This window comes from Myotis brandtii, unplaced genomic scaffold (assembly GCF_000412655.1).
Source record: "Myotis brandtii unplaced genomic scaffold, ASM41265v1 scaffold583, whole genome shotgun sequence".
NCBI lineage: Eukaryota > Metazoa > Chordata > Mammalia > Chiroptera > Vespertilionidae > Myotis > Myotis brandtii.
The window spans coordinates 84,516-108,867 of record NW_005370191.1 but is presented as its reverse complement, the minus strand read 5'-3'; the positions used below and the strand labels follow the sequence as shown (position 1 = coordinate 108,867).

General features: G+C 54.3%; 3 protein-coding genes across 9 annotated transcripts; 2 read left to right on the top strand and 1 right to left on the bottom strand.

Moving 5' to 3' along the window:
- Positions 1 to 303: 303 nt before the first annotated feature.
- Positions 304 to 10,545, bottom strand: FBXO24 (F-box protein 24). Its single transcript, XM_014550125.1, has 10 exons — positions 10,190 to 10,545; positions 7,962 to 8,060; positions 7,691 to 7,874; positions 6,079 to 6,317; positions 5,623 to 5,857; positions 4,644 to 4,802; positions 4,262 to 4,383; positions 3,885 to 4,016; positions 1,235 to 1,405; positions 304 to 916 (listed from the first exon to the last, which is right to left on the bottom strand). The coding sequence occupies exons 1-10, from the start codon at positions 10,223 to 10,225 to the stop codon at positions 554 to 556; spliced, it is 1,740 nt and encodes a 579-aa protein (XP_014405611.1). The 5' UTR covers positions 10,226 to 10,545; the 3' UTR covers positions 304 to 553.
- A 106-nt stretch (positions 10,546 to 10,651) lies between these two features.
- LRCH4 (leucine-rich repeats and calponin homology (CH) domain containing 4) lies at positions 10,652 to 21,981 on the top strand. Of its 2 annotated transcripts, none has more exons than XM_014550124.1 (18): positions 10,652 to 10,956; positions 14,877 to 15,021; positions 15,268 to 15,394; positions 15,579 to 15,684; positions 17,376 to 17,512; positions 17,655 to 17,770; positions 17,909 to 18,008; positions 18,243 to 18,333; positions 18,424 to 18,500; positions 18,621 to 18,682; positions 18,790 to 18,918; positions 19,058 to 19,126; positions 19,219 to 19,322; positions 19,444 to 19,527; positions 19,741 to 19,826; positions 20,013 to 20,150; positions 20,251 to 20,328; positions 21,628 to 21,981. In XM_014550124.1, exons 1-18 carry the CDS (start codon positions 10,737 to 10,739, stop codon positions 21,730 to 21,732), a joined length of 1,974 nt encoding a protein of 657 aa, XP_014405610.1. In that variant the 5' UTR covers positions 10,652 to 10,736; the 3' UTR covers positions 21,733 to 21,981. The 2 variants fall into 2 exon arrangements, with proteins under 2 accessions (XP_014405610.1, XP_005879159.2); XM_005879097.2 differs by lacking the exon at positions 21,628 to 21,981 and adding an exon at positions 20,628 to 21,248.
- Positions 21,982 to 22,068: 87 nt separating this feature from the next.
- Positions 22,069 to 23,906, top strand: SAP25 (Sin3A-associated protein, 25kDa). Of its 6 annotated transcripts, none has more exons than XM_014550128.1 (6): positions 22,069 to 22,201; positions 22,372 to 22,524; positions 22,718 to 22,818; positions 22,908 to 23,014; positions 23,092 to 23,245; positions 23,364 to 23,906. In XM_014550128.1, exons 2-6 carry the CDS (start codon positions 22,379 to 22,381, stop codon positions 23,831 to 23,833), a joined length of 978 nt encoding a protein of 325 aa, XP_014405614.1. In that variant the 5' UTR covers positions 22,069 to 22,201; positions 22,372 to 22,378; the 3' UTR covers positions 23,834 to 23,906. The 6 variants fall into 6 exon arrangements, with proteins under 6 accessions (XP_014405614.1, XP_014405613.1, XP_014405617.1 ...); XM_014550127.1 differs by having other exon boundaries at positions 22,069 to 22,206; XM_014550131.1 differs by having other exon boundaries at positions 22,069 to 22,524; positions 23,403 to 23,461; positions 23,543 to 23,906.
- The last annotated feature ends 446 nt before the right edge of the window (positions 23,907 to 24,352 follow it).

Sequence of the window (24,352 nt, the reverse complement as noted above, 5' to 3'; positions counted from 1 at the left end):
ATGGGAATAAGAGGATCCAGTGGGGGGCACCAAATAGCATATGACCACTGGTGGTCTGTGAGGTCCGAAAGGTTGGCGACTGCTGGCATATGTTGTTCCAGAAGGCAGGGCTAGGATTTCCTGTCAAGAAGATTGGGTCAGGTCTTGGGAGTGGAAGGGGAAAGCAAGCTGAAGGTGCTTGAGCAGCTGCTGCTCTGCCTGCCCCCGTCTATGCTCCTGCCCTCCCTTACCCACTGAGCTAGGCATCGGGTCCCCCATTCCGTGCCCCATTGTCCTCCCAGGCTCCAGGGTCCCAAACTAGGCCTCACTTCAGCCTTTTATTCTATTTGTCCATCAAATCTCTTGTCCATGATAGTAAGATTGGAGGCCCCTCCTGGGCAGCCCCCGAACATTTTACAAAACAGTTCCCTCCCCACCCTGGCATGTCCAGCAGTCCCCACCCCACTGTGTCCCCCTTCCCATGGCACAGTGTTCATTGCTACCACTCCATCTCTCCTTAGCCTTTGGCCCAGAGCCAGACTCTCCCTCCAGGGGTAAGACTAGGAGAGGGGGGTCAGCTCTCAGGTGTTGGGGGGCCTTGTCCAACCCCTCCAGCAGCCTTCTGTAGCATGTCCAGAGCCTCCCAAAAGAAATCCTTCTGTGCAGCCAGCAAGGGCATCCAGCCCACGATCTCCTTCATCTTTTCCATGCGGTCCTGCAACGTGGAGCAACTGTAGATCTGGCTGAGGTACTCCTTACAGGCCCAAGCTGTCCCCCCAGGGTCCTGGAGTACTCCGGACCCTGGATTGGGTTCAGGGGTCCCCACCACCTTGCTGGCTGGTAGATCTCGGTAGGCGGGATGCTGTTCAATGTCATGGCTGGACAGCATGTAGAGACACTCTCTGGTAGAGCAGAGGGAGCAGGCACACAAAGGGACCTTGGCAGAGAGAAGGGGCATGGCTGAGTGGGGCCTTTACTGAGGGGTTCCCACGAAGCCCCAGCTGTTGTGTCCCTCCCCCTCAGACCAGCCCTGAGTCAGCAAATGAGCTGGCTGGCTGAACCCCAAGGTTGTGTGAGGTCAGAGAGCACCAGCAGGATCTGCTAAGGGAGAGAGCCAGGGGCCATGGTGCCGGCAGAAAAGGGAGGTGGGTGGTATTGGGGAAACGGGGCCCTTGGGGCCCCACAGTAGCCACAGCCAGAATCCTGTGGGCTACCTGCCCTCCCTGGTTGCCCATTCGCCTGACCCTGCTCTGACCTTGACATGGAGTTTGACGAAGGAGGCGCTCCCCTTAGGCCAGCCAGGGAGGCGGCCTCCAGCCCCACAGCCACAGCCCAGCAGCTCCTTGCTGAAGTCCAAGCCCTGGCTCAGCACCAGGGAGTGGTTGAGGCCACACCACAGGGCAATGGGGTGTTGCAGATAATACACCTGAGGATACAGGGCCAGGATCCCTAAGGGGGATACACCAAGGGACTGGGGGCCCAGGTCGGAGAAGGCTCAGGGCAGAATCTAGGGACACTAGGAGAGGGAAGAAATGGGACCCAGCACACCTTCCCCAGGAGGTCTTCCTGCTGAATGAAGACCGGCAGCAATCTCTCCCTCCTTGGTTCTCTTGAAGCCCCAGTCTGACCAATGGGCTCTAGCACTTCTGTTGGTTCCTCATCTTTGCTTCCCAGAAAACAGGTTATTTGCCCGAGGCCAGGGCCTGCTGTCTGTTCTCTCATTCTGACACCACATACCTCAGTCCAACCTCTCATCCAGCTTTCCAGCCTCAGGGTGAGGAATATCTTCCCAAGGCTTAAAGACCCAACCTCTCCTTTGCAATTCTAGGTTAGCCCTCAGAAAGGAATTTCCTTCCTTGTAGTCCTACCTTCTCTCTCTAATAGTTTCAGTTTTTCATATTATCTTTTCAAATGGCTATTTTAAAATATTTCCTCCTGATTTCTGCTGCTTCCTAACTCTGTTTTTTAGGCAGAAGAACTGGTTACATGACCAGTCTGAGGTTCTCACTACAGCCAGTCTTTCCTGAACCTTTTTGTGATCTGGCTTTTCTCCCTGCTATGCTACTGACATGTTTTCCAAATGCACTTGACCTGCTGACTGCCAAATCCCAGGGCCTCTCCTGCATGTTTTCTCTTGACAATGTGAGCGTTTTTATTTTGAAGGCATGGATAAGTAATTTATGGTCATTATAGAAACACTATAAGATATTGGCAAGCAAAAATTAATTTAAAGATCACTGGAAATCCCACCACCCACTATTAATCTCTTGCTGGATCTTCTTCACTGCTCCCTATACAAATGTATGCAGTTGACCCTTGAACCACACAGGTTTAAACTGTACAGGTCCACTTTTACCCAGATTTAAAGTGCAGGCCACTTATGCACAGGCCTGTACAGATCAAATCTGAGTTGTGTGAGGGTCTACTGTATTTTTTTAAACAGTTTTAAAATATTTTTTAAAATTTATTTCGGAGAGGAAGGGAGAGGGATAGAGTGATAGAAACATCAATGATGAGAATCATTAATCGGCTGCCTCCTGCAGGCCCCACCACCCGGGCATGTGTAGACTGGGAATCTAACTGTGACCTCCTGGTTCATAGGTCCATGCTTAACCACTGAGTAACACCGTCCAGGGTCTACTGTATTTTTAATTGGGAATCTAAATATGTGGAGGGCCAAGAAGTTACATGCGGATTTTTGACTGCATGGTGGGTGGTATCTCTAACCTCTGTGTTGTTCAAAGGTCAACTGTACGTGTAAATTATCTTTTTAAACAAAAATGGGATCTTACTATGTAAACCATTTCACACATTTTTTTTTTTTTTACTTAAAAATATGGCATGACCATCTTTCCATGTCACCATTAATCACTTCTTCCTGTTCAAAACTTCCTGTGCCCATGGCTTCTGGAACAGGGCATGCCTCCTGTGTCATTCCCTTTTTCATTCCCTCTGCCTATAATGGTGGCTCCTACCCAGGTTTACTCCTCTATCTTTACTTTTGTCATTTCAACATTTTTTCCAATTTGGAACCAAATTGCCAGTGAGATATTTCCACTTTACTGTCCTACTCTCACTGCAAGAAAGTCCAAATTTATGTTCTTTATTCAAAGCAGCATCCCCTTCCAATTCACATGTTTGTTGCTGATACCATTTTTCTTCAAGGGAACTATTGCCAGAGCCACCTTTGTCCTACACTCTTCTGTTCACATCTAATTAGTTCCCAGGGCCTGTTCATTTTTTTAAAAAATATCTCATATATTTCAATATCTCCTTTCTATTCTCAGTGTACCAGCCCCAGGCCCTTGTCTTAAATGCTCCTGTCACTCAACAGCCTCCCAGTGGGCCTCTCACTCTCAGTCTCCTGTGCACTCTGGCCAGGTGACCTGTTCTCAATCACCCGTGTGGTTGCTCTGGAACCCGAAATGCCTCTTTCCCATATCCATACCTCTCCAAGCTCACACCCACTTATATACCACCTCATATCCAACTGTTTACAAAATACCCTCCCTCCTTTAGTCAGGCCAGCCTTTTCACTGTCCGTTATGTGTAAGCATTGTCCTCATCCCTATTACACAGGCACCTTTCCCTAGTCCCACCTGAATCCTTTCTAACCCACTAGGCCCTGCTCACATCTCACCTTTTCTTGTTACTCCAGCCCACCCAGGTCTCCCTGCTTCACTAAATTCCTCTTACACTTACAGCATGCACTGCACAGAACAAACTTCATAGTGTCAACCCTGGATAAGACATGCAAAATATGATGGGCATTACACACTGGTTGGCTTAACCTCCTAGGGCATAGAAAGTGGAATCTATGGAAATTAGAGAAGTGGAGAGATCCAGAGAGGTCAGGGAATTGAAAGAAGGGGGTCAGGATTAGAATTGCTGGGAAACGGTCTCACCTGTGTGGGTTCCCCTCGGTCCATTTTGTCCCCTGTTCCCAGCTGCCCATATCTGTTATTTCCCTGCATAAAGATTCGGCCAAATTCATCCACCAAGCCAAGGTGATTGTAGCCAAGAGCACAGAATAGGATCTAGGGGGTAAGACAGAAAGGGGAGGTGGGCATTCAGGTCCCTCCAGAGGAACTCTGAACTCCAAAACCTCCCAGCCACTAACCTGGCTCTCTTTTGGTCTTGCCCTCTATGTCACCCATCTCTCTGGGTCCCCGGTCCCTCCCTGATCAACCATTTGATTCCGGCTCATATTTCAGACCTTCAGAACCTTTCAACCCCTCAAGTCCCTCCTGTAATGATCTGCCCCATCCCTCCAGGATCCTACCTTGGCAGGCAGTGAGAGAGCAAGTGGCATCTGCTGGTCCAGGGGGTCAAAGGCTTGAAGGGTCCCAAAGAGATCACGATACACCCCTGGGGTATGCACCTCAAAATACACTCCCCCCTCATCTGGGGGGTCGGGTGCCCTCAGCTCAGCAGCTTTGGGCACCCATTTCCTAGGGATAAGGCCCCACCTGGGGTGAAAACTACAAGATCTGGGGAGTCTCACACCCACTAGAATTCACCAGCTATGGTGTCTGGAAATCTAAACAACATCTTTTTACTAGGATGCCCTAGGGGTCCACCACAGGAGCTGGAATAATGATTGCGGGTATCTGGAAGATCTGTCCAAGGCTAGGTCCTAGAGCAAAAGGGAGGTGGTTCTTTACCCGTAATGTATAGAGTACTGCTCTGGTTGGAAGCCATGCAGGCCACACGCAGGTGAGGCAGGCAACGGGACACCTTCCTCAGGGCCAGCTGAACTGTGTAGGAGCGTGGCTGGTCTAGCTGGGTTTCATTCACTACCAAAGAGTAGATCTTTCCTTCCTCTGGAGATTGGAGGAAGCAGACAATTATGTGGGAGAAGGAACCCTCCCATATCCACATTAACTTCCCAATAGAACCCCTAAACCAGCGGTTCTCAACCTGTGGGTCACGACCCCTGTGGGGGTCAAACGACCCTTTCACAGAGGTCACCTAAATACATCCTGCATATCAGATATTTACATTATGATTCATAACAGTAGCAAAATTACAGTTATGAAATAGCAACGAAAATAATTTTATGGTTGGGGGTCACCACAACATGAGGAACTGTATTAAAGGGTCGCAGCATTAGGAAGGTTGAGAACCACTGCCCTAAGCCATACAGGATGAAACATTACTATCTTAGAGTGGGGTTTAAGAAAAAGGGTAGAGATGAAATAAGGAAAGAGTGGTCTCATGTTTCCCAGATTCCAGCCTCTTACACCAAAAATAAATCAGGGAAGTCCTTTTCAGTGTGAGAAATGAATGGAGAGAAAACCTAGTAGATTTGGCAGAATACAGTCTGAATGTTGGGAATGATGTTTGGGGATTTAGGGCCTTACATAGCATTAAGAAGTCTGGAGTGTGGTTAGGTATAGGGAGGCAGTATAGGGTATAAAGTGAGGTGCCTGGTATGGAGGTTGGGGAGATTAGAATTTAAAGCAGGGCCCTTTGCATATGTGAAATATGCAAAATCTTAGAGTAGGAGACAGACAAAAGCAGAGCTATTTGGTTTGAGATGGCATTCAGAACTCTGTGTGAGAGGCCTCCCTCCCCATCCCCTGCAGCAGGTCTTGAAGAATCTTCAGAAAACAATTTGTAAACTACTGCTCAAAGCCACACCTGTGAGGAGCAGTAGAGCCCGCTGAGTCTCCTGACCAACCAGCACAATCTGTTTGAAGCTCATGGAGTGGTGGAAAGTCATTTTGAAGACCCGCTGCCCACTAGACTGCAGATAGACCTCAACACAGTCGCAGGCCCGGCTGCTGGTTGTGCCTACCACTTCCAGCTGCTCCCGAGTGGCCAACACATAGAGGTATTTACGGTAAACTGTGTCACATCTTGGGTCGGAGGCAAACTGTAGGAAAAGACAAAGGTGTCTGGGCTCTAGAGCTTGAAGTGGAATGAGGCTGGGGTAGGAGATGAGATACTTGGGTACGGAGCTAGGAAATGGGGACTTGTTTTCCAGTTCCTGGTAAGGGAAGGCAGCTGTCCTGAGGAGGACACCTCAGTTCTGATGTGGGCCCTGGGTCCCTGGAGGTTGGGGGGGTTCTTAGCTGCCAAAGTTCTGCTACTCACATCCTTGGCTCCTCGACACAAAACAACATAGCGGCAGGCTCGCTTCCACTGGATCTGGCCAAGAGTGGAGGAGACCAGGGCATTTTTGAGGAAGAAGAGGGTCCCCGCATAGTCAAGAATGAAGATGTGATCCTTGGTGGGCAAGAAACGGCGGTAGCCATGGGCTAGCAGAGGGGCTACACTCTTGCTGAGACAGCGGCGGCGGCCCCCAAATGCCTGGAAATACAGGCCTTTCGTGTCTAGAGAAGGGAAGGATATGGAAGGTTCAAGAGGTTGGGATGACACAAGGGAGATGAATCAGAGCTTGGGCAAACAAGATTTCTCAGATATCCTGCTATTTAGCTCCTCTCCATCCCCAGGACTGGGAAACGTACCCCTTCCAAAGGACACATGCAGAGCTTAGAGGATATCCTTAATTATACCCAATGACTGAAGGTTAGTTTTCTGGCCCACCTCAGCCCAGGGCCATAAACATGCTTCTAAATGAGCACTTCTTAGATCCAAACTTGCATAGCATTAAGAAGATTTACTCTGAAAGCTTAGGATATTTCCCAGAGTCTAAGACTTAGTCTCGGTGTGGGAGGAGGATATTTATGAGAAACAGGAGACATCAAGGGACATATAATAAATACACAGAAAAGAATCAGAGGAGTGAGGAAGAAAGAGGAGTGAAAAAGAATGACTCAGAAAGACCAGTAACTCTCCCTCACCCCTAGCTCTGGATCTGCTATCCAGATCTCTCTTAATCTCTACTATGTGAGATGAAGTGGATAGGGACTCCCTGGAAAGGAAGGGGGGGTTAGAGCATGTTTCTCAGTCTGAGGGAGAATTTATCCCTCAGGGGACATTGGTTGTCACAACTGAGGGAGGTGCTACTGGCATCTAGTGGGTAGAGCCCAAGGGCACTGTTAAACATTTTTTAATGCACAGGATAGTTCTCCACATCAAAGAATTATTTGGGCCCTGGCCAGTGTTGCTCAGTTGGTTGAGTGTCATCCCATGCACTCAGTCACGGTTGGATTCCAGGTCAGAGCACATGCCCAGATTGCAGGCTCAATCCACAGTGGGGGTGTGCAGGAGGCAGCCATCAATATTTCTCTCTCATCAATGTTTTTCTCTCTCCCTCTCCTATCCTCTCTTTCTAAAAAATCAATAAAAACATATTTTTTTTTTTTAAAAAAGAATTATTTGGTCCAAAACCTCAGTAGTGAAAAATCAATAAAAACATATTTTTTTTAAAAAAAAAGAATTATTTGGTCCAAAACCTCAGTAGTGTCAAGGTTGAGAAACCCTGGTTTACAGGAGGGGAAGCTTGCGGTTTGGGGAGTAGAAGATGTCTCTGGGGTAAGATTTGGGAGAGTTTGAATACGGAAGGAGACATGGTAGGGATACTAGTAATGGGGGCTCTGGGTGGGACATCTATCAGAAGGTGGTTCTAGAGACTTGAAGTATTCAATGGCATGTTTGAATCTAACATTTTCTTCCACAGAAAGGGGCCCTGGAAGATTGGCTGGGAATGCCGAGGTCATCAGGAAACTCTATGGAGCAGGAGAAATCCCAGAATAAGGTAGGTCAGAGGCAAAGAGAAGTACAGGTTCTGGGGAAGGTGTACAGTTAAGAATGGCAGCTCTCTTCCAGGGACGGACTCCAGAACCCTGCTCTCGTAGGCGAGGACTGAGCTTGCGACAGATGCGTCTCCACACGCCCTCAGCATCGCACACTTCATGGAAGTAGTGGCAGGTCTGGCCTAGGGCAACTACATCTCTGACTGGGAGAAATGAGATGATATGTTCCACCTGAGGGGCAGGAGGGAGAAAGCAGGGGTCATTGGGGGCCCCTCCCAGTCCTTTATTCTTAATACTTCCCCCTCCTCAAGGACTCACCAGCTCTGGGGGGAACAACTGAACAGAAATAGGGTTCCCTCTTCCTTTCTTCTCTTCACTCCCAAGCTCTGGGCCACATGAAGGGCAGCTCCGCTTCACCTACCCAAGAAAAAAGGGGAGCACAGGGGTTCCATGAGGATCATGCCTTTTTTTTTTCCTTCTCTCAGCCTGTCTTTCATTAACTATTTTGGGGGTTCATAGCTCTATCTTCCAGCTCTGTGCTGTCAAATCCTCCCATCTTTCTCTCTAGATCCATGGCTCACTCCTCCGTCCTTGTTCCTTATTCCAATTTCTCCAAGTAACCCCTCCCCAAATCTCTTGCTGACCTCTTCTTGCCCTTCTCTTCACATTCCCCCCACCCAAGCCTCTCCTCTTATCCTCACAGCCCGGTGAATTTTTGCAGCTTCTGTCTCTGGCTTCTCCTCACCATCTTAACTGCCCTCTCCCTGCTCCTGTCCTCATGTCTCCAGGCCCCTTGGCACTCGTCTTGGGCCCTGTCCCTGCTGCCTTTCCCACACCATGTCCCCTGCCTGGGCTTGGGGGACCTCTAGGGCCCCTCTGCCTCCTAGGCCCCTCCCCCATGGAGTCTGGGGCAAACAAACCTCTCTGTGACCTCACTGCCTGGCCACTGTGACCTGTTTTCCCCAACCTTGGCAGGGATTTTCTGTCTTAGCTCCTCAGTTCTAGCTCAGCTCTAGCCACCCAATGGCTCATGGGATATGCATTTTACAGGAGAAACACAGTGGGAACTCCTGGTAGATGATGCCTTTACTTTCAGGGAGTAGTAGGAGCTTTTTTCCACTTGAGGCCCTTTTAGCACTAACTACTATAGAAAAACACTGGTGAATTCTTCCTATCTCTGCAGGCCAGGGCTTCCAGAGGATTTGTAGCTCAAAAGTATAACCACCCCCGCCTCCCACAAAAAAAGTAGAGACTCTGTTTGCCAGGTGAGGGGGAGGGTGACCCTGCTAATGACCATCTATCTCACAAAAGCATGCACCAGATGAAAGTCAGTGCAATTCAGCACAGACTTTAAAGTCTCATGAAAAATACAGATCCAAAAGCAGACTGCTTTCCTGGGTCAGTAACATGACTGCATGTATGAAGGGCGGCCTATTACGGAGGAAGAAAGGGTGAGATTTACTCTGAAAGCTTAGGATATTTCCCAGAGTCTAAGACTTAGTCTTGGGGTGGGGAGTGATATTTATGAGAAACAGGAATCGGGGTTGTGTCTGTACAGGTGGGACAGACCTGCACCAATAAATCCAAGCAGTCGCTGGCTCTCGCAGGGGCTCACGGGAACCCAGTCCTGGCCGGCCAGCCCCGAGCCGCTCAGGATTACAGACTTGGTTCACTGGGCGAACAGCCTGTCACCCACCCAATCCAACTCCCATACTCACGGTGACTTAGGAAACAGCTGGTCTGGGTTACCTAAGATGAGATTTTAATAATTCAATCATCGTTTGGGAATGTCAGCGTCTGAGAAGTGACTTGTGAGTGGTTAGGCAACTATTAACATCCTAAGGTGGGCTCCTTCGGCCCCCAAGGCATCTAAAAGGAAGTTAGGTCTCTCGGCAGACAGCAGCACAGTCAGCTTGCTCTCATTTCCGGATCCCCTTTATTCACTCCACTTCACCCCAGGCGGCAAGGAGGGTGCGGACAGAAAAAGCCCACCGTCAAAGCTGACGCGGCGGGGAGCCTGGGGCTCTGGTGCAAGCTGTCGGCACGTTGCCGTTTGCTCCTGCCAGCTCGTCCACTTCCCTCCGCCTCAGTTTCCACATTTGTAAAGTGGAGGACTTCTGGATGAGAGACGGCCCCTTCTAGCCTAACCCCCCGGTCCTGTCATCACAATTCCTGCCCCGGCGCGCTCCTCTGGCTGGGCGGGCAGGCCGGGCGGCAGCTCTCGAGGCTTTCCCGGCTCCTGGAACACTCCCTCCAGGATCTGGGCTGGGCATCTTCAGGCTCTGGGAAGCCGCCCCCCGGGCTCCACACAGACCGTCGCAGGGCCTCAGCCGCCCCAGCCGGAATGGCCTTCACAGTCGTTCAGGCCGCGACGACCCTCTGCGCACGGGGCGCCCAGCACTCTCCGGTCTACCTCACGGCCTCATAGCGGCTCGCTCCGTAGCACCTACAGCTCGCACGCACTACTCCTACCCCTGAAATGCTCCCCATCCAACCCGCGCGCAGCGCTCACATTTTTTTACCTCCGTTCTAAAGTTCTAGCTCACCCGCCTCCTTAGCGAAGGGACCGCCTTCTCGCCCATGCTACTGGTAGGTAGAGCCGTCCCTCAGAGAATAGGCGGGACCAGGGTCCCTCCAGAGAATCTAATTGGCCTTCTCGACAGTCACTCGCCTGTATCTGGCTTACGATTGGTCTTCATTAGAAGAGGACTGGGGTTGGCGGTCTCTCGGCCCCTATCCCTTTTAGTTGAGCGCCGGCGTCCCGCCTCCTGGTTGAATCTGATTGGCTTTACCTCCAGCCTAAGCAGTGTGATTGGATGCGGCTGAACGGGGTGAACCCGGCTGAAGCGTCAGCCGTTGGCGAGAGTTCCATTCTAGTCCTCCTCCCTTCGCTCGCCTCACTCCAGCGCCGGAGTCTCCACCCCCCCGGCGGGTTCTGATTAGCCACTTCCGATGCTCGGGACCGCGATTGGTCCACCGGGTCTCTGGTCCCACTTCCTCCCCCTTGAAGTAACTACGGCGGCTCCAAGGAGGGGAGGGGGGGGAAGGGACGGCCGGTCCCGTCAGTCAGGCAACGGTAGCCGCCCGGAGCGGATGGCGGCGGCGATCGCGGCCTCATTTGCCGCCGGGGGTGAGGAGGCGGCGGCCACGACCTCCGTTCCAGGATCTCTGGGTCTGCCGGGGAGCCGCAGTGCAGAGCGGGCCCTCGAGGAGGCCGTGGCTACCGGGACCCTGAACCTGTCCAACCGGCGCTTGAAGCACTTCCCCCGGGGCGCGGCCCGCACCTACGACCTGTCAGACATCACCCAGGCTGGTGAGTGCACCCCGCCGAGCGCCCGGCCGGGACCCTCATTTGCATTGCCCCGCCCCCCTGCTCGCTGCCCCGGGGCCGAGGAGGCTGGCACTCCCCTCGGCCGTCAGCGTTCTCGACCCGCCGATGGGCATAAGTCTGCGATCACCCCTCCCCGCCTTAAGAACCACCAGACCATGAGCGCGTTTCTCGTTTTCTTGGAAAGCCCAGCGTTCCTGGCCGAATGTTGTGATCCCCTTTCCACCCCACCCCCTCCGCTTCTCTTTATTTGCATATTGGCGCACCTGTAGAATGGTCCCTCCTCTTACCTGGTTGGCTTATTTGCCTGTTTTTGTGTTTTTTTTCCAACTTCAGTTCTGATCGTTCCATAAAGGAGCCCCCATGAACCCCTCTAGTGACTCCTTTCTCTTCCTCCACATCGTCTGCAACTCTGTCCCCGTGCCACCAAGATCCGAGCAGACTTAGGACCTCCTTCCCATGGATTTGTCCCTAACGACGCAATGTTTCTGCTTGCTTTGCTAGCAGTCCCGCCCTCTAAGGTCCCAGGCCCTCTCCACTCTTCACCCAGCCCGCCTGTGGGGAAGAAGCAAATCTTCCATCTCCCCTCTGCTCCCCAATTCTTCCTCCTTATTCCTGACCCCCTTATCTGAGTCCTTTTCCTTCCTGCGTGTGTGAGGTCACTATGGAGCCCGTGACCTCACAGGGACTCTAGAATTCCCATTTCTGTTTCTGCTTTCCCCAGGGGGAGAGACTTGAGGCAATTGCTAAAAGGAAGGAAATCTTATCTCCTTGCTAGGAGTGCTGGAAACCCAGAGACTGTCTGACTATCCTTCCACTCCCCATCGCAGGATCCCTCTAATCATGCTTCCCTGGTGTCTGTTGATGGTGGGGTTTGGGGGACTCCACTGTGACAGGTGAGTCAGGCCTCAGCTGCTCTGGAGACGACCTTGGGCTGGCAGCTGTGTGTGAGAGTGTGTGTGTGTGTGTGTGTGTGTGTGTGTGTGTGTGTGTGTGTGTGTTGGAACGAGGGAGGAGGACTGCATTCCCGAAGCCACACCCCAGCCTAGCCCAGGGTGGGACTTGGGACTGGATGAGAGTGTCCTCCTGTTGACACTGCCCTTGGACTGCATTTCTCCCCTAGCAGGTGCCTGCTCACCTGCAAGCACTCAAGTGGGCACGGACATACTCTCTTTCCCACTGTCCCGGGGAGAACCAGTTTAAACCTTTCCACCTTTCTTGGGTTGCTGGGTAAACGAACTTGCCCACTTTGCAGTGAGTGAGTTCAGGGAATGGGTGAGCCCCAGGAGCCGTCCTCTCTGTCTCCCCGAGTCTCCTAACCCCCAAGCTCCAGATTGACCTCAGCAGCTGTGCGACACTCAATGTCTGTTCTCTTTCCCCTCCCCCTTGCTTGTTTTTTGACAAAGACCAAATGTTATTCTTTACTTCCTTAGGGCTCTGTCTCAGTGAGTGGACTCCTGGGGAAAACTACCAAGAACTCCCTGATCCTCCTAGCTCTCCCCCCTCCCAGTCTCCTCCCCCGGCATTCTGGCTCAGGGTGCAGCCAGTTCCCTTGTGAGTGAGCTTGTGTGGTGAAGCGGGGAAATCTCAGCTTCCTGAGAACCCCTCTCTGCCTGCTCTCCAGGCAGTTTTCTCAGAACTTTCAGGGCCCAGATTCTAGGCCAGGTGGGGTCTATCTTGTTCAGAACTCTCTTTTCTGTCCCCTCTTCTCAAGCAGGGTGCCTGTCGCTTGGGGTGGAAAGGGGAAGTGACAAAAACATAGTATTGCCCATACCCTGCCCTCCACACCTCCTTGCCCTCCAACCCAGGCTAAAAGCTTCACCACTCGTGCCGGAGTAAGTTTGAACTTCTCCTCTTTCCCAGCTCTTTCTGAAACAGTATTTTCCATGCATGTTACCTATGGCATAGGCCCCTGATATCCCCTGGACTTCATCCCTGGTGCCTGATAGCAGGATGGCTCCTGAGATGGGAGGAGGGGCCACTTTCACAAAGGAGAAGTGCAGCTCATTCTCTCACAGACCACATCCTGTGCCTTCTGTGCCCTCCCTCCTCCTGCCTGGGCTCCCTTCCGCTCCTAGCGTTTGGCCTTGCCACCTGCCTACCCATCATCAGTTGTTCTCTCCCTTCATCCATGTGTGTGTGCACACACATTTGGTGGATGCAGAGAAAGCAGGCAGGTGGAAGGTGAGAGTGGGAGGACAGCATTTGGTCCTCCCACCCTATCTGGAACTGTCTTTTCCTGTGACAGGTCTGTGTGCACCGAGGTTGGGAGCAGAGAGGGAGAGAGAAGGATTCCTGGGGCATTAGGCTGTCGTCCGCTCAGGCAAACCCAAGGCCCACCAGAGACAGAACCGGACAGATTCATTTCCTGTCACAAGACCCATTTCCTTGGGGGCTATATCCCAGATTCTCCTCCCCTCAGCTTTTGCTCACTCTTCCCTGGGGAAGGCCATTCAAGAAGTTCACCCAAGTACTGCTGCTCAGGACTTCCCCCAGCAGGCCCTGGGCCCCTCCCAATACAGGCCAGCAGAAGACACATAAACCCAGGCATAGAGGTTTAAGCAGTGAGTGTCTCCATATTGATGGGAACCCAAAATGCCTGATTCCTTGCATTGCACTGGCAGGCCACCACTTGAGTTAAAGTGGCAGTAAGAGACTCTGCCCTCCTTCCCATCCTCTCCACTAGTCGCTGTGTTCAAGACACAGGCAAAGGGGGTGCTTGCTTGAAGTTTGGGCAATAAGAGAGGAAGTAGGAGAAGGTTGGTAGGGCTATAAGAGGGTGGGAATGAGTGAGCCCTGAAGAACGTGCGTCTGGCCGGGAGGGACCAGAGGACTCTAGCTCCCACCTCCAGCTTGGTTGATTGCCCTTCCTGGTCCTTGGGAGTCTGTGACTTCATAGATCCTTGGACCTGGTTTGCTGTTCCCAGGGGCTGGTGAGAAACCGTTGTCCAGAGTTGGGAGCCTTAATTCTAGAGCCAGGCTTTAATGACCCTTGGTTTTTCCCCGGACTGAACACAGGTTGAGGTTGGGAGTTAGGACCCCTGATGAAGGATGGGCTTTCTCAGTGGTCTCTCCCAGAGATTGTCCATATTCTTATCGTGAGCCTCCCAGTTCATCACATTGCTATTTTCTTTGGAGTACTAGCCCTCTGCTATGATCTTTGCCTTCCACCTCTCCTGGCATCACAGAGCAACAGGAAACCACAAGAGTTATAGGATCCAGCCACCAATCCAGTATAACCCTTCATGTGTTTGTTTGAAAACAGCATCCATGGCTTGTCCCCACACCCCTATGGCATCACAGAGCAACAGGAAACCACAAGAGTTATAGAATCCAGCCACCATTCCAGTATAACCCTTCATGTGTTTGTTTGAAAACAGCGTCCATGGCTTGTCCCCACACCATGCAGGCTGACACTCTATTCACTGAGCCAAACTGGTTAGAGCAGATTGTCCATATTCTTATCGTGAGCCTCCCAGTTCATCACATTGCTATTTTCTTTGGAGTACTAGCCCTCTGCTATGATCTTTGCCTTCCACCTCTCCTGGCATCACAGAGCAACAGGAAACCACAAGAGTTATAGGATCCAGCCACCAATCCAGTATAACCCTTCATGTGTTTGTTTGAAAACAGCATCCATGGCTTGTCCCCACACCCCTAGTCTGAGTTTCTCCAGTCCAGTGACCCTAAGGCCTTTGCCTTCCCTTTGCCATTCTGGCCGTTCTTGGAATGCGCTCCAGTTTGCAGAAGGCTTTGTTCTCTCTCCAGGTAGCCCAGGTTTATAGGCCCGATTCTTCAGGTCTGTTGGGAAGGTAGAGGGCTGGGCATCTGGCTCTGGAGAAGTTCAAGGTCCTCCTGTCCAGGCTGGGCCTCTCCACAGCTCTCCCAACACTTGTTTCCCCTAGACCTGTCCCGGAACCGGTTCCCCGAGGTGCCAGAGGCAGCGTGCCAGCTGGTGTCCCTGGAGGGCCTGAGCCTCTACCACAATTGCCTGAGATGCCTGAACCCAGCTTTGGGGAATCTCACAGCCCTCACCTACCTCAACCTCAGGTAAGGGGGCAGGGCCAGGGGAGGGTGCAGCTTATCCTTCTCAGCCCCAAGCACCAGTGTACGAGCCCTGGGTGACCCTCCTGGTGACCTTTAGAGGAGGGCCACACTGGGATGCTCTGCCTGGGGAGCGAACCCACTGCCTTTCTTCCGCAGCCGAAACCAGCTGTCATCGCTGCCGTTTAGAGGAGGGCCACACTGGGATGCTCTGCCTGGGGAGTGAACCCACTGCCTTTCTTCCTTCCGCAGCCGAAACCAGCTGTCATCGCTGCCGCCCTACATCTGCCAGCTGCCCCTGCGGGTCCTCATTGTCAGCAACAACAAACTGGGAGCCCTGCCTCCCGACATCAGCACCTTGGGAAGCCTTCGGCAGCTTGTGAGAATGGGGAGCAGGGCGAGAAGAGGGACTGTAGAGCCAGGCACCAGGGACCTTTTCGGGGGGAGAAGTTAAGGAAAGGCAGGATGCGCCCTAGGGGTGAGGCCCAGACTAAAGGAGGTGACCAGAGACAGGAGACAGCTCCTGGTCTTGTGGCTTCTTCCTAGTTTTTTCCTCATTCCAGGATGTGAGCAGCAATGAGTTGCAGTCCCTCCCCACAGAGCTGTGCAGCCTCCCTTCCTTGCGGGATCTCAATGTTCGGAGGAACCAGCTCAGCACCCTGCCTGATGGTAAGGAAAATGAAGAATTGGAGGTGCGGGGTGGAAAGAGAGAGACAGACAGACAGAAGTTAGAGAAAAGTTAGAGAAAGGGAATCTTCCACAGAAAAATAATGCTTAGTTGACCAGGGTTTTGCATTGTATCAAACAAACTAAATTATTTTATTTGTTCTTGACCAGCATCCCTCTGAAGCTGGCAAGACATGGGTTATTTGCTCAATTTTACAAATGTGGGAAAAGATGCAGCAAGGGGAGTAGGTGAGTGCGTCGGTACCTGTAGAATCTCAAGGTCAGAAGGGCCTTTAAGGTTATCCTGTGTCACCACTCACCCCAGCAGGAGTTCTCACACCTGAGTCAGATGATGCCCTGCACCTCCTCCCCAGAGAGTCTGAATCAGCGGGGCACATGCTGGAGCCCAAGCAGCTCCATTTTAATGAGCTAATTGTGATGCACCCCAGCATTTGATAGCTTCTGCCTCAAAGCAGCCACACCTTCTTTTATTCAGCCAGCATTGTTTTGTATATGTGTTCCCTGTGCTTTAGGTGGGGACCAGGTAAATGTGAGTGATGTCACTCAGATCTGGGGCCATCCCTTAAAATGTAATGGCTTAATTAAATCTTAATTTAATGGGAGAGCAGCAGGAGGAAGTTCTAGAACAGGATACTTAGAGAGCTACAGGAGCTACACAGGGAGGCACTGGCTCTGCTGGGGAACTTGAGGAAGGTTTTGCTCCAGAGGCGCAGTAGGAGTTGACCATTGAAGGAGAGTTCTCCACCCTCTGCAGCCTCGGCAGAGGGAACCCCATGTGCAAAGCATGTGGGTGGGAGTAAACCTGGCCCAGCATGGATGCGGTTAGAAAGTGCTCGGCAGAAAGGACCTGTGCCATGCTAACCCTGGTTTTGAAGAACAAGAGACAGGAGTCAGGTGGTCATCCATTTCCTCTGGGCTTCCCCTTACTGCTATGCTGGCCCTCTTCTAAGTCAGAAGGGGTTCAAATAAGCTCTCTCTGGGCCATAAAAGAGACCCCAGCAAAATGTCCCCAGGAAGGAGCAATGAATTCCAACTTAATGGTGGAAAGATTGCATGGAGAAGGTGATGAGCTGAACCTTGAAAGATGTGTGGACAGAACAGTGGCATTCTCCTAGTTGAGCAAAACAGCATGTGGAAAGGCCCAGAAGTCAAGGGGCTGGAGGGTTATCTGGTGTGGTATGAGGATGGGCAGTGAGATGGGAAACATGGGCTGAGCCAGATCAGACAAAGGTACCCCTACCTGTGGGCAAGCACAGTCTCACCCAGGGGGCAGGGCTTGGCTAGTGAAGTGCAGGTGGGATTGCAGCCCCTCCTGCCCGGGACCTTCGTGTGGGGCACAGCTCACTTACCCTCAGCAACCCCAGCTGCAAGTCATGGAAAGTTTTTGAGCAACACGGTATCAACATTGGTTTGATTTGGGGCTTGTGATGGTCACTTGAGAAAGGGGTGGTTGGAGTGGGGAGTGGGCAGGGAGGAGAAATGGAGGAAGCACCTGGGATGGGCATGAGCTGTAGTTGGTGGGGGAGGGAGGCATGAAGGTGGGCCATATTTGAGCAGGAAGAGGAACAGGGAGACTGTTCTTAGATAGTGCCCTCAGCCAGCCAGGCCACAGCAGAGAGTAGAGGAAGTGAGCCCTTGGGCCTACTCCTGACTCTATCTTCACCCACCCTCAGAGCTGGGGGACCTTCCTCTTGTCCGCCTGGATTTTTCCTGTAACCGCATCTCCCGCATCCCGGTCTCCTTCTGCCGCCTCAGGCACCTGCAGGTCATTCTTCTGGACAGCAACCCTCTGCAAAGCCCGCCTGCCCAGGTAAGAGGTGGGCCTGGGGCGGACAGTGGAGACAGGGTTGAGATTGGGCGGGAGTGTGGGTGGGTCCCTTTGGTAGCCAAGTAGGATCTGGAATGCCCCCTGCTTTTTCCCTAACTCCTTTCGTGCTCATCTTCACACTCAGATCTGCCTGAAGGGGAAACTTCACATCTTCAAGTACTTGTCAACAGAGGCTGGGCGGCGTGGGGGCGCTGCATTGGGGGACCTGGCCCCTTCCCGCCCCCCGAGTTTCAGCCCCTGGTAAATAAGGGTGGGGAAAGAAGCCTGGATCCCTAATACCCCTTCCTGGCACCAGTGTCCCCATGGTTTCCAGAGGGAGGATGGGCAGGGGGCTGCTGCCCAGTATAGGACTGACCAGCTCTTCCTGGCTGGCCCCAGCCCAGCTGAGGACTTATTTCCGGGACGTCGGTACGATGGCGGGCTGGACTCAGGCTTCCACAGTGTTGACAGTGGCAGCAAGAGGTGGTCTGGAAATGAGGTAAGTGCCTCCTTTCCAAGGGACATTGGTGATTTCAGTCCTGGAGGAGAACCTTTGAGCCAGGACCCTTTGCCTTTTACCTCTAAATCTCAGAGTGACAGAAGGCGGCTGGAGCTGTCTTCTTCCTTCCCTTGCCCAAGTATCCTGGGGAATGGCTGGCTTAGCAGCGGACCCCAAAGCCCTGAACCCATGAGTCCCCAGCTGTCTTCCATCTCTGCATTTCTGCATTTACAGTCAACTGATGACTTTTCGGAGTTGTCGTTCCGGATATCGGAGCTGGCCCGGGAGCCTCGGGGGCCCAGGGAGCGGAAGGAGGATGGCTGTGGTGAGTGGTGGTGTCGGGGGCCCTGGGACTGAGGGGAATGGACAAGCCTGAAGGCCCCCATCTGCTTGCTGACATGTCCTGCCTCTCCAGCTGATGGAGACCCTGAGCAGATTGACTTCATTGACAGCCACGTGCCTGGGGAGGATGAAGAGCGAGGTGCTGCCAAGGTGAGGGGCTAGCCCTTGTCCACTGTCCATCTGCTGTGAGAGGAGAGCTGGAGGGAGGGGCCAGTGCAGGCTTGGAGATCAGGTCTCCCTCAGTTCCTCCTTCTGCTGTTCTTTCTTCAGGAGCAGCAGCCACCAGCATTAAGTCCTGTAGCAGGGGAAAAGGAGAGGGCACCAAGCAGCAGGTACCAGAGCCACTTGAGCTGGCACCTCCTTTCTTTGCTCAGTCTCCTTGCACCGTCTCTCTTCCCTGACCTCCTCTACCCCTCTCATCCCGCCTTTGCCCCTTCAGGCGGGAGGAACTGTCTGGAGAGGAACGGCGCCGCCCGGACACTTTGCAGCTGTGGCAGGAGCGTGAGCGGAGGCAGCAGCAGCAGCAGCAGCAACAGAGTGGAGTGTGTGGGGCCCCCAAGAAGGACAGGTGTGGGCACAGGAGCTACTGGCAGGTGGTGGGCCCTGGAAATGAGTGGAAATGAGCCCTCCTGAGCTACTCTGCCCCTCAGGGTTGGCAGCCCCCTGCCTAACACTGCTGACCCCACATCTCTTCCTTCATTTTCTAGTTTTCTGAAGCTGGGGGTCAGGGCTCCTGGTGGAGGTGCTACAGCCTTGCCCACTCAGGCCACTTACAAGTATGTGTCCTCCCAGACTGCACCTCCCTGAGCCCTCTCCTTGCACTCCTTCCCCCTGACCATCCCTTCTAATTCCCATTCTGTCTCCTCAGCGGCATGCCCAAGTCCAGTGCCACCCAACTGGGAGCTTCAGGGGGACAGGGAGCTCCTGTCTCAGCCCCCACCTCTCAGGAGTCCCTTCCTATAGGTGGACCAGGTATGACAGGGGCTTTGGGAAGAGGATGGGGGCTTGTGTATGTGAGGGGTAGCCTGAGGGAAGAGTGGGACACCGAGGGGATGTCTCTCACCTGCCCCTGTCCCCTGCCTCTGTTCCCCAGTGACAGCACCTGCTCCTCGGCCGCTCGGCTCCATCCAGAGACCAAATAGCTTCCTCTTCCGTTCCTCCTCTCAGAGTGGCTCAGGTGGGTCTCCCCTCCCCAGAACTAACCCGGTGCTCATGCAGCACTAACCCCCAGGCTGCAGTCACCCGCTGGCCTGGGAGTTCTCTGGTCAATTGTCTCTTTGTGTTGAAAATCCCACAAACACAGAGACAGGAGATGTGTGTGCCAGACACTGTAATCCAGCTACAAAGTCTACAGTGGTAGTGGAGACAGCCCCACACCCTCCTTTTCCAGGTCCTTCCTCACCAGACTCTGTCTTGAGACCTCGGCGATCCCCCCAGCTTCTGGACGAGAAGGAGCTGATGGCTCAGTTGCGCCAGGTCAGAGAGGTGGGATCTGCATGAGTGGGGCCTGGGCTCAGCATGGCACCTCCTGGTTTCCTGGCCTCCCTCAATGTCCTCTTTGTCCACCCTGGTGCTTTGGCTGAGGACGGGAGATGCAGGCTGGAGCTCCCTGCTGACTCTGACGTTCTCATCCCCCATCCTCCTCCTTTCCCTGCCTTTCAGGTCCTTGAGTCGCGGCTGCAGCGGCCCCTGCCTGAGGACCTGGCAGAAGCTCTGGCCAACGGCGTCATCCTCTGTCAGCTGGCCAACCAGCTGAGGCCCCGCTCTGTGCCCTTCATTCATGTGCCCTCACCTGCTGTGGTTAGTTGGGGCCCAGGGTGGGAAGAAGGGAAGGGGACAGGGGACTCCTGTGGCCCCTCCCTTAATCTCTTATCATTTTTCCTTTCTCACACATCCCCAGCCAAAACTCAGTACCCTCAAGTCTCGGAAGAATGTGGAGAGTTTCTTAGAAGCCTGTCGAAAAATGGGGGTGCCTGAGGTATGGAGGGTTGATCTCAGAATCCTGGGGCTGGTCTACTATAAAGAGCGGTAGCATTCTGGGCTTAGCTGAACCCTTTGCATGGATGGCAGGGTTCCTTTCACAGGGAGTATGTGGTCCCCAGAAGGAAGTCCCTGTCCTGCATGTCTCCCTTCCCTGCATGCCTCTTCCCTGCACTCTGCATGTTGGCACGGCTCTGGCCCTGGCATGTGAGGGCAGGGGGTGGAAAGAATTGTCTTGCTGCTGCTGATGACGTCTGCCCTTTGTCCTTGTCCTTCTGTCCTACTCTCCCTTCCCAGGCTGACCTGTGCTCGCCCTCGGATCTCCTCCAGGGCACCGCCCAGGGGCTGTGGACCACCCTGGAGGCCGTGAAGCGGGTGGGGGGCAGGGCCCCCCCACCGCTCTGGCCCCCCTCTGGTCTGGGCGGCTTCATCCTCTTCTACGTGGTCCTCATGCTGCTGCTCTATGTCGTCTACACTCAACTCCTGGGTTCCTAGGACCTGAAGTCATCCCTTCCCCCACCACCTTGCCCTATTTCTATTTATAAGACTCCTGTGCAACCCCCATGCCCACCAGTGGTGCCTTCAGCCCCTACCAAAGACACTAGTGAACCCTCCTCCCCTCACAAACACTGACCTCAGAGGCCCCACTCTGGTACTCCCAGATCCTGGGCACCCAGCCTCTGGCCCCTCCCATCTCAGTGCTGATGGTGCCTTCATGCCTTCTCCCACCCAGCCCTGCCCTCTGCTCCCCCAGAGGGGGTGGATCTTAACCTTCCTGTTTTCACTCTCCACCCCCTACTCCCCACCCCCAATATTGGGGGCTAAATTATCTATATTTTGTAGAGAGAACTCTATATTTGTAGGAGATGCAAGGCCCAGTCTGGGTCCCCATCTCATGTATAAATTGTACAGACTGTGGCTGCCTGTGTGTGTGTGTGTGTGTTTGCGTCTGCTCCTACTGTGGCCAGGCCCAGTCCTGGCAGTACCCGTTGGGCTCTATGTGCCAGCCTGCCTACTCCAGCATTTTCCTCTGGAAATGACAGGTCTTTCCTCCCCTATGAGCCTTGGCCCCTGTGTCATCTCCCTTCTGATATCTGCTGGCAGCTTCTTTGCATCTCATTTGTCCCCAAACCATGTCCAGGGTGCCCCTGACCTCACCTCCCACATTTTTAAGGGCCATCCCGTCAGCTTCCTTTGACCAGGCTCCTTTAGGGTGTCTCCCCCCTGCCCTCTGCCAAGGGCTGGGAAGCCCAGAGGAAAAGATACACGGGGATTTCATCTGGGCCCCTCCCCCCAGGAGTCCCTGTGCCAGCCCCACCACATCCTGGAAGAGGAGGGGGCCCCAGGAAGGGGCCTCCCCTACATCGCTGCCGTGGTCCACGCACTGCTGGAGCAGTCTTAGGGGTTGAGGTAGGGGCACAGGGCCGCGACCGGCCTGGGATCCCGGAACAGAAGACAGCCACGTCTGGGCTCTGCTCTAGCGAGGACTGGTGAGGGCGCCTCGCCGGGCCCTGTTCCTCGGGCACCCCGTTGGGTTGGAAGCCGGCCTGCCCGGCCAGGCGCCTGGGTTCCTCTGAGTGTGACTGAGGGTCTGGGATGGAAGATGGGGCATCGGATGTTGTGTCAAGTGCAATAAAGAAGCTGGAAGGTCTCTAAGTTGCCGCTAGTCTCTGTGTCTCGGCGAAGGAAAGTGGTGAAAGCAATGCATTGTGGGAAAGGGGGTCTAAAGTGACGTGTGCTCAGCGCTCCCTGGGAAGCAGGCCGGGCTGCGCAACCCCCGCCCCCGCCAACAGGGGTCGCCCCGGGACCCAGCGGGAGCGCGTGCCACGTGGCCGGAAACGCACTGAGTGTCGGCGTCGCTGCGAGGCCGGGTGAGGTGGGTGCGGTGGGTGAGGTGGGCGGGCAACCTGGACTCACCCGGACAGACAGGGTGGTGCCCAACACGGAGGGAGGCTGGGACCGAGTGGGCGCCACGGAGGGGCGAGGCAGACGGGGTGGGAGGCCGGGCACAGAGGTGCGGGCCTGCCCTTCCTTCCCCCAGACGCGGCATGTTGCCCTGGCCCTTTCCACGGTGGGACGCCGGCGCGGAGCAGGCGCCGGAGGAACAGGGCCCCGCACCGTTCGGTGACCCCGGCAAGGTGTGGAACTCTGGAGAAAAAGCCCTGGGGGAGCCAGGTGCACCCCCACAGGACAGGTGAGGGGCGCGGCCCGCTGGAGGCACTTGCGGGAAGTCCGCGTGGGCTGGAGGGTCCCGCGGGTGCAGACTCTCAGTGGTTATGTCCGGCCTCCCGCACCAGGCACCTGTGGCCTGGCCGTGGAGTGTTCAGACTCGGAGGGGAAGGCGGGGAAGCCCTGACTGGGGCGTCTCAGTGCCTTTCCACCTCCAGCCCTCAGTTCCGGGCCCCAAGGCCTTCCTGGACCCGGAGAGGACAGCGGCGGGCCCCGCCCCGCGCAGGCCTGGTAGCCCAGCAGCACCCGGGAACCCCAGGTGGGTCCTGGGCCTTGCCCCCTCTACTCCTCAGTACCCCTTTACCCGCTCCTGAGCCTGTTTTAATCTCAAGTTACCCTCCCCCCCAGTTCCCCTTTTTCCCCAGATGGCCTGGGGGGTGGCCCCTTCGAGAATGACCCTGCTGGCACCGTGGGACCCCAACTATGAGGCTAAAGCTGGTTCGCAGCTGGTGTGGGTGAGTAGGGGGTGCCTATGGCTCTGGGCTCGGGGTGGGGCAGGGATACTCCAGTGATCTTTCCTGACCCTCCACAGGGACCCAGCTGTGCTTCCGGTGCCTCTTTCTCAAGCCGGACTTTGTGTCATCCCTCCTTCTGGCCGCTGTACGAGGCAGCCTCAGGCAGGGCCCGCAGACCCCTGACTTCTGCAGCGGTACATCAGAATGGCGAGCAGGCACCCAGGGATGCAGGTAACTTCCTTGGTCCCCTCAGACTCAGGACTAATGCTTCGTGAGCTCTTAGGGAACCCGGGCAGAGGTCCGTGGGATGGGAAACCCAGCCTGTCCCCCTGACAGCTTTTCTCCCTAGGATTCCCGGTGATGTGCTGTGAAGATGTCTTTCTTTCAGACCCTCTGCTGCCCCCTGGGCAGCGTGTTCCCTTGAACCTGCCTGAAGCCCCTCAGCAGGTGGGTACTTTCCTGCCCTGGCCTTATCGCAACCTTCGTGCAGGGCTTGGGAGGAGACACTTCCCTCTCTTCTCTCCTCAGGTGATGGGCTCTCTGAAGCTGCTGCTCCCACCCCCTATCATGTCCCCCCAGGTCTGCCCCACCCCGTCCCCTGGCTGCTGCACCGCCTGGCTCAGTGGGCCTGAGCTGATCGCCCTCACTGGCCTCCTGCAGATGAGCCAGGGGGAGCCAAGACCTAGCTCCACGGGTTCCTCGGCAGCTCCCACCCCCCCTTCTGGTCCCCTAGACCCTGTTTCTGATCACGCAGGCCCCAGTGGTTCTCACTGCACTGACCCCTCTCTCCCACAGACCCCAGAAACCAATTGTCCATAGCACCTTTGGGGGCATCATGGGCCCTCTACTCTTTCAGGCAGTTCTGTTGACAATAAATGTGTTGGTTTGCAAACAGGCTCCTTGTGGTAAGTAGCAGAATGGGGCATTCAGGCAGGGATAGGGGTCTCTTCCTCCATGGCAGCTTTGGCTGTCCTCCCCTAAAATTCTTGTTACTCATTGGCCACCCCCTACAGTGGGGTGAGGGAATACATGGGCCTAAGACCTTTTCAGGCTGACCAAGAAAGGCACCTTTAATGAGGGGGCCCACAGTACAGTTCCCCAGACTGAGTATATAAGAAACAAGGATTCCATCAGCTCTGCCAGGCCCAGGAAAGGGAGGATTGTGTAAGCATGTGGCTGACACTGGGAGAGGCAATCTAGGGAGTAAGGGGGTGGCACATCACTTTTGGGGGACACCAAAGCAAAGATACCTGGTGCTTTCATCCTTCTTGCGCTGAGGTCCCAGAAGTTCATCCTTGGAGCTGAGGGTTAGTTATTTGGCTTGTTGGAGACACAGGC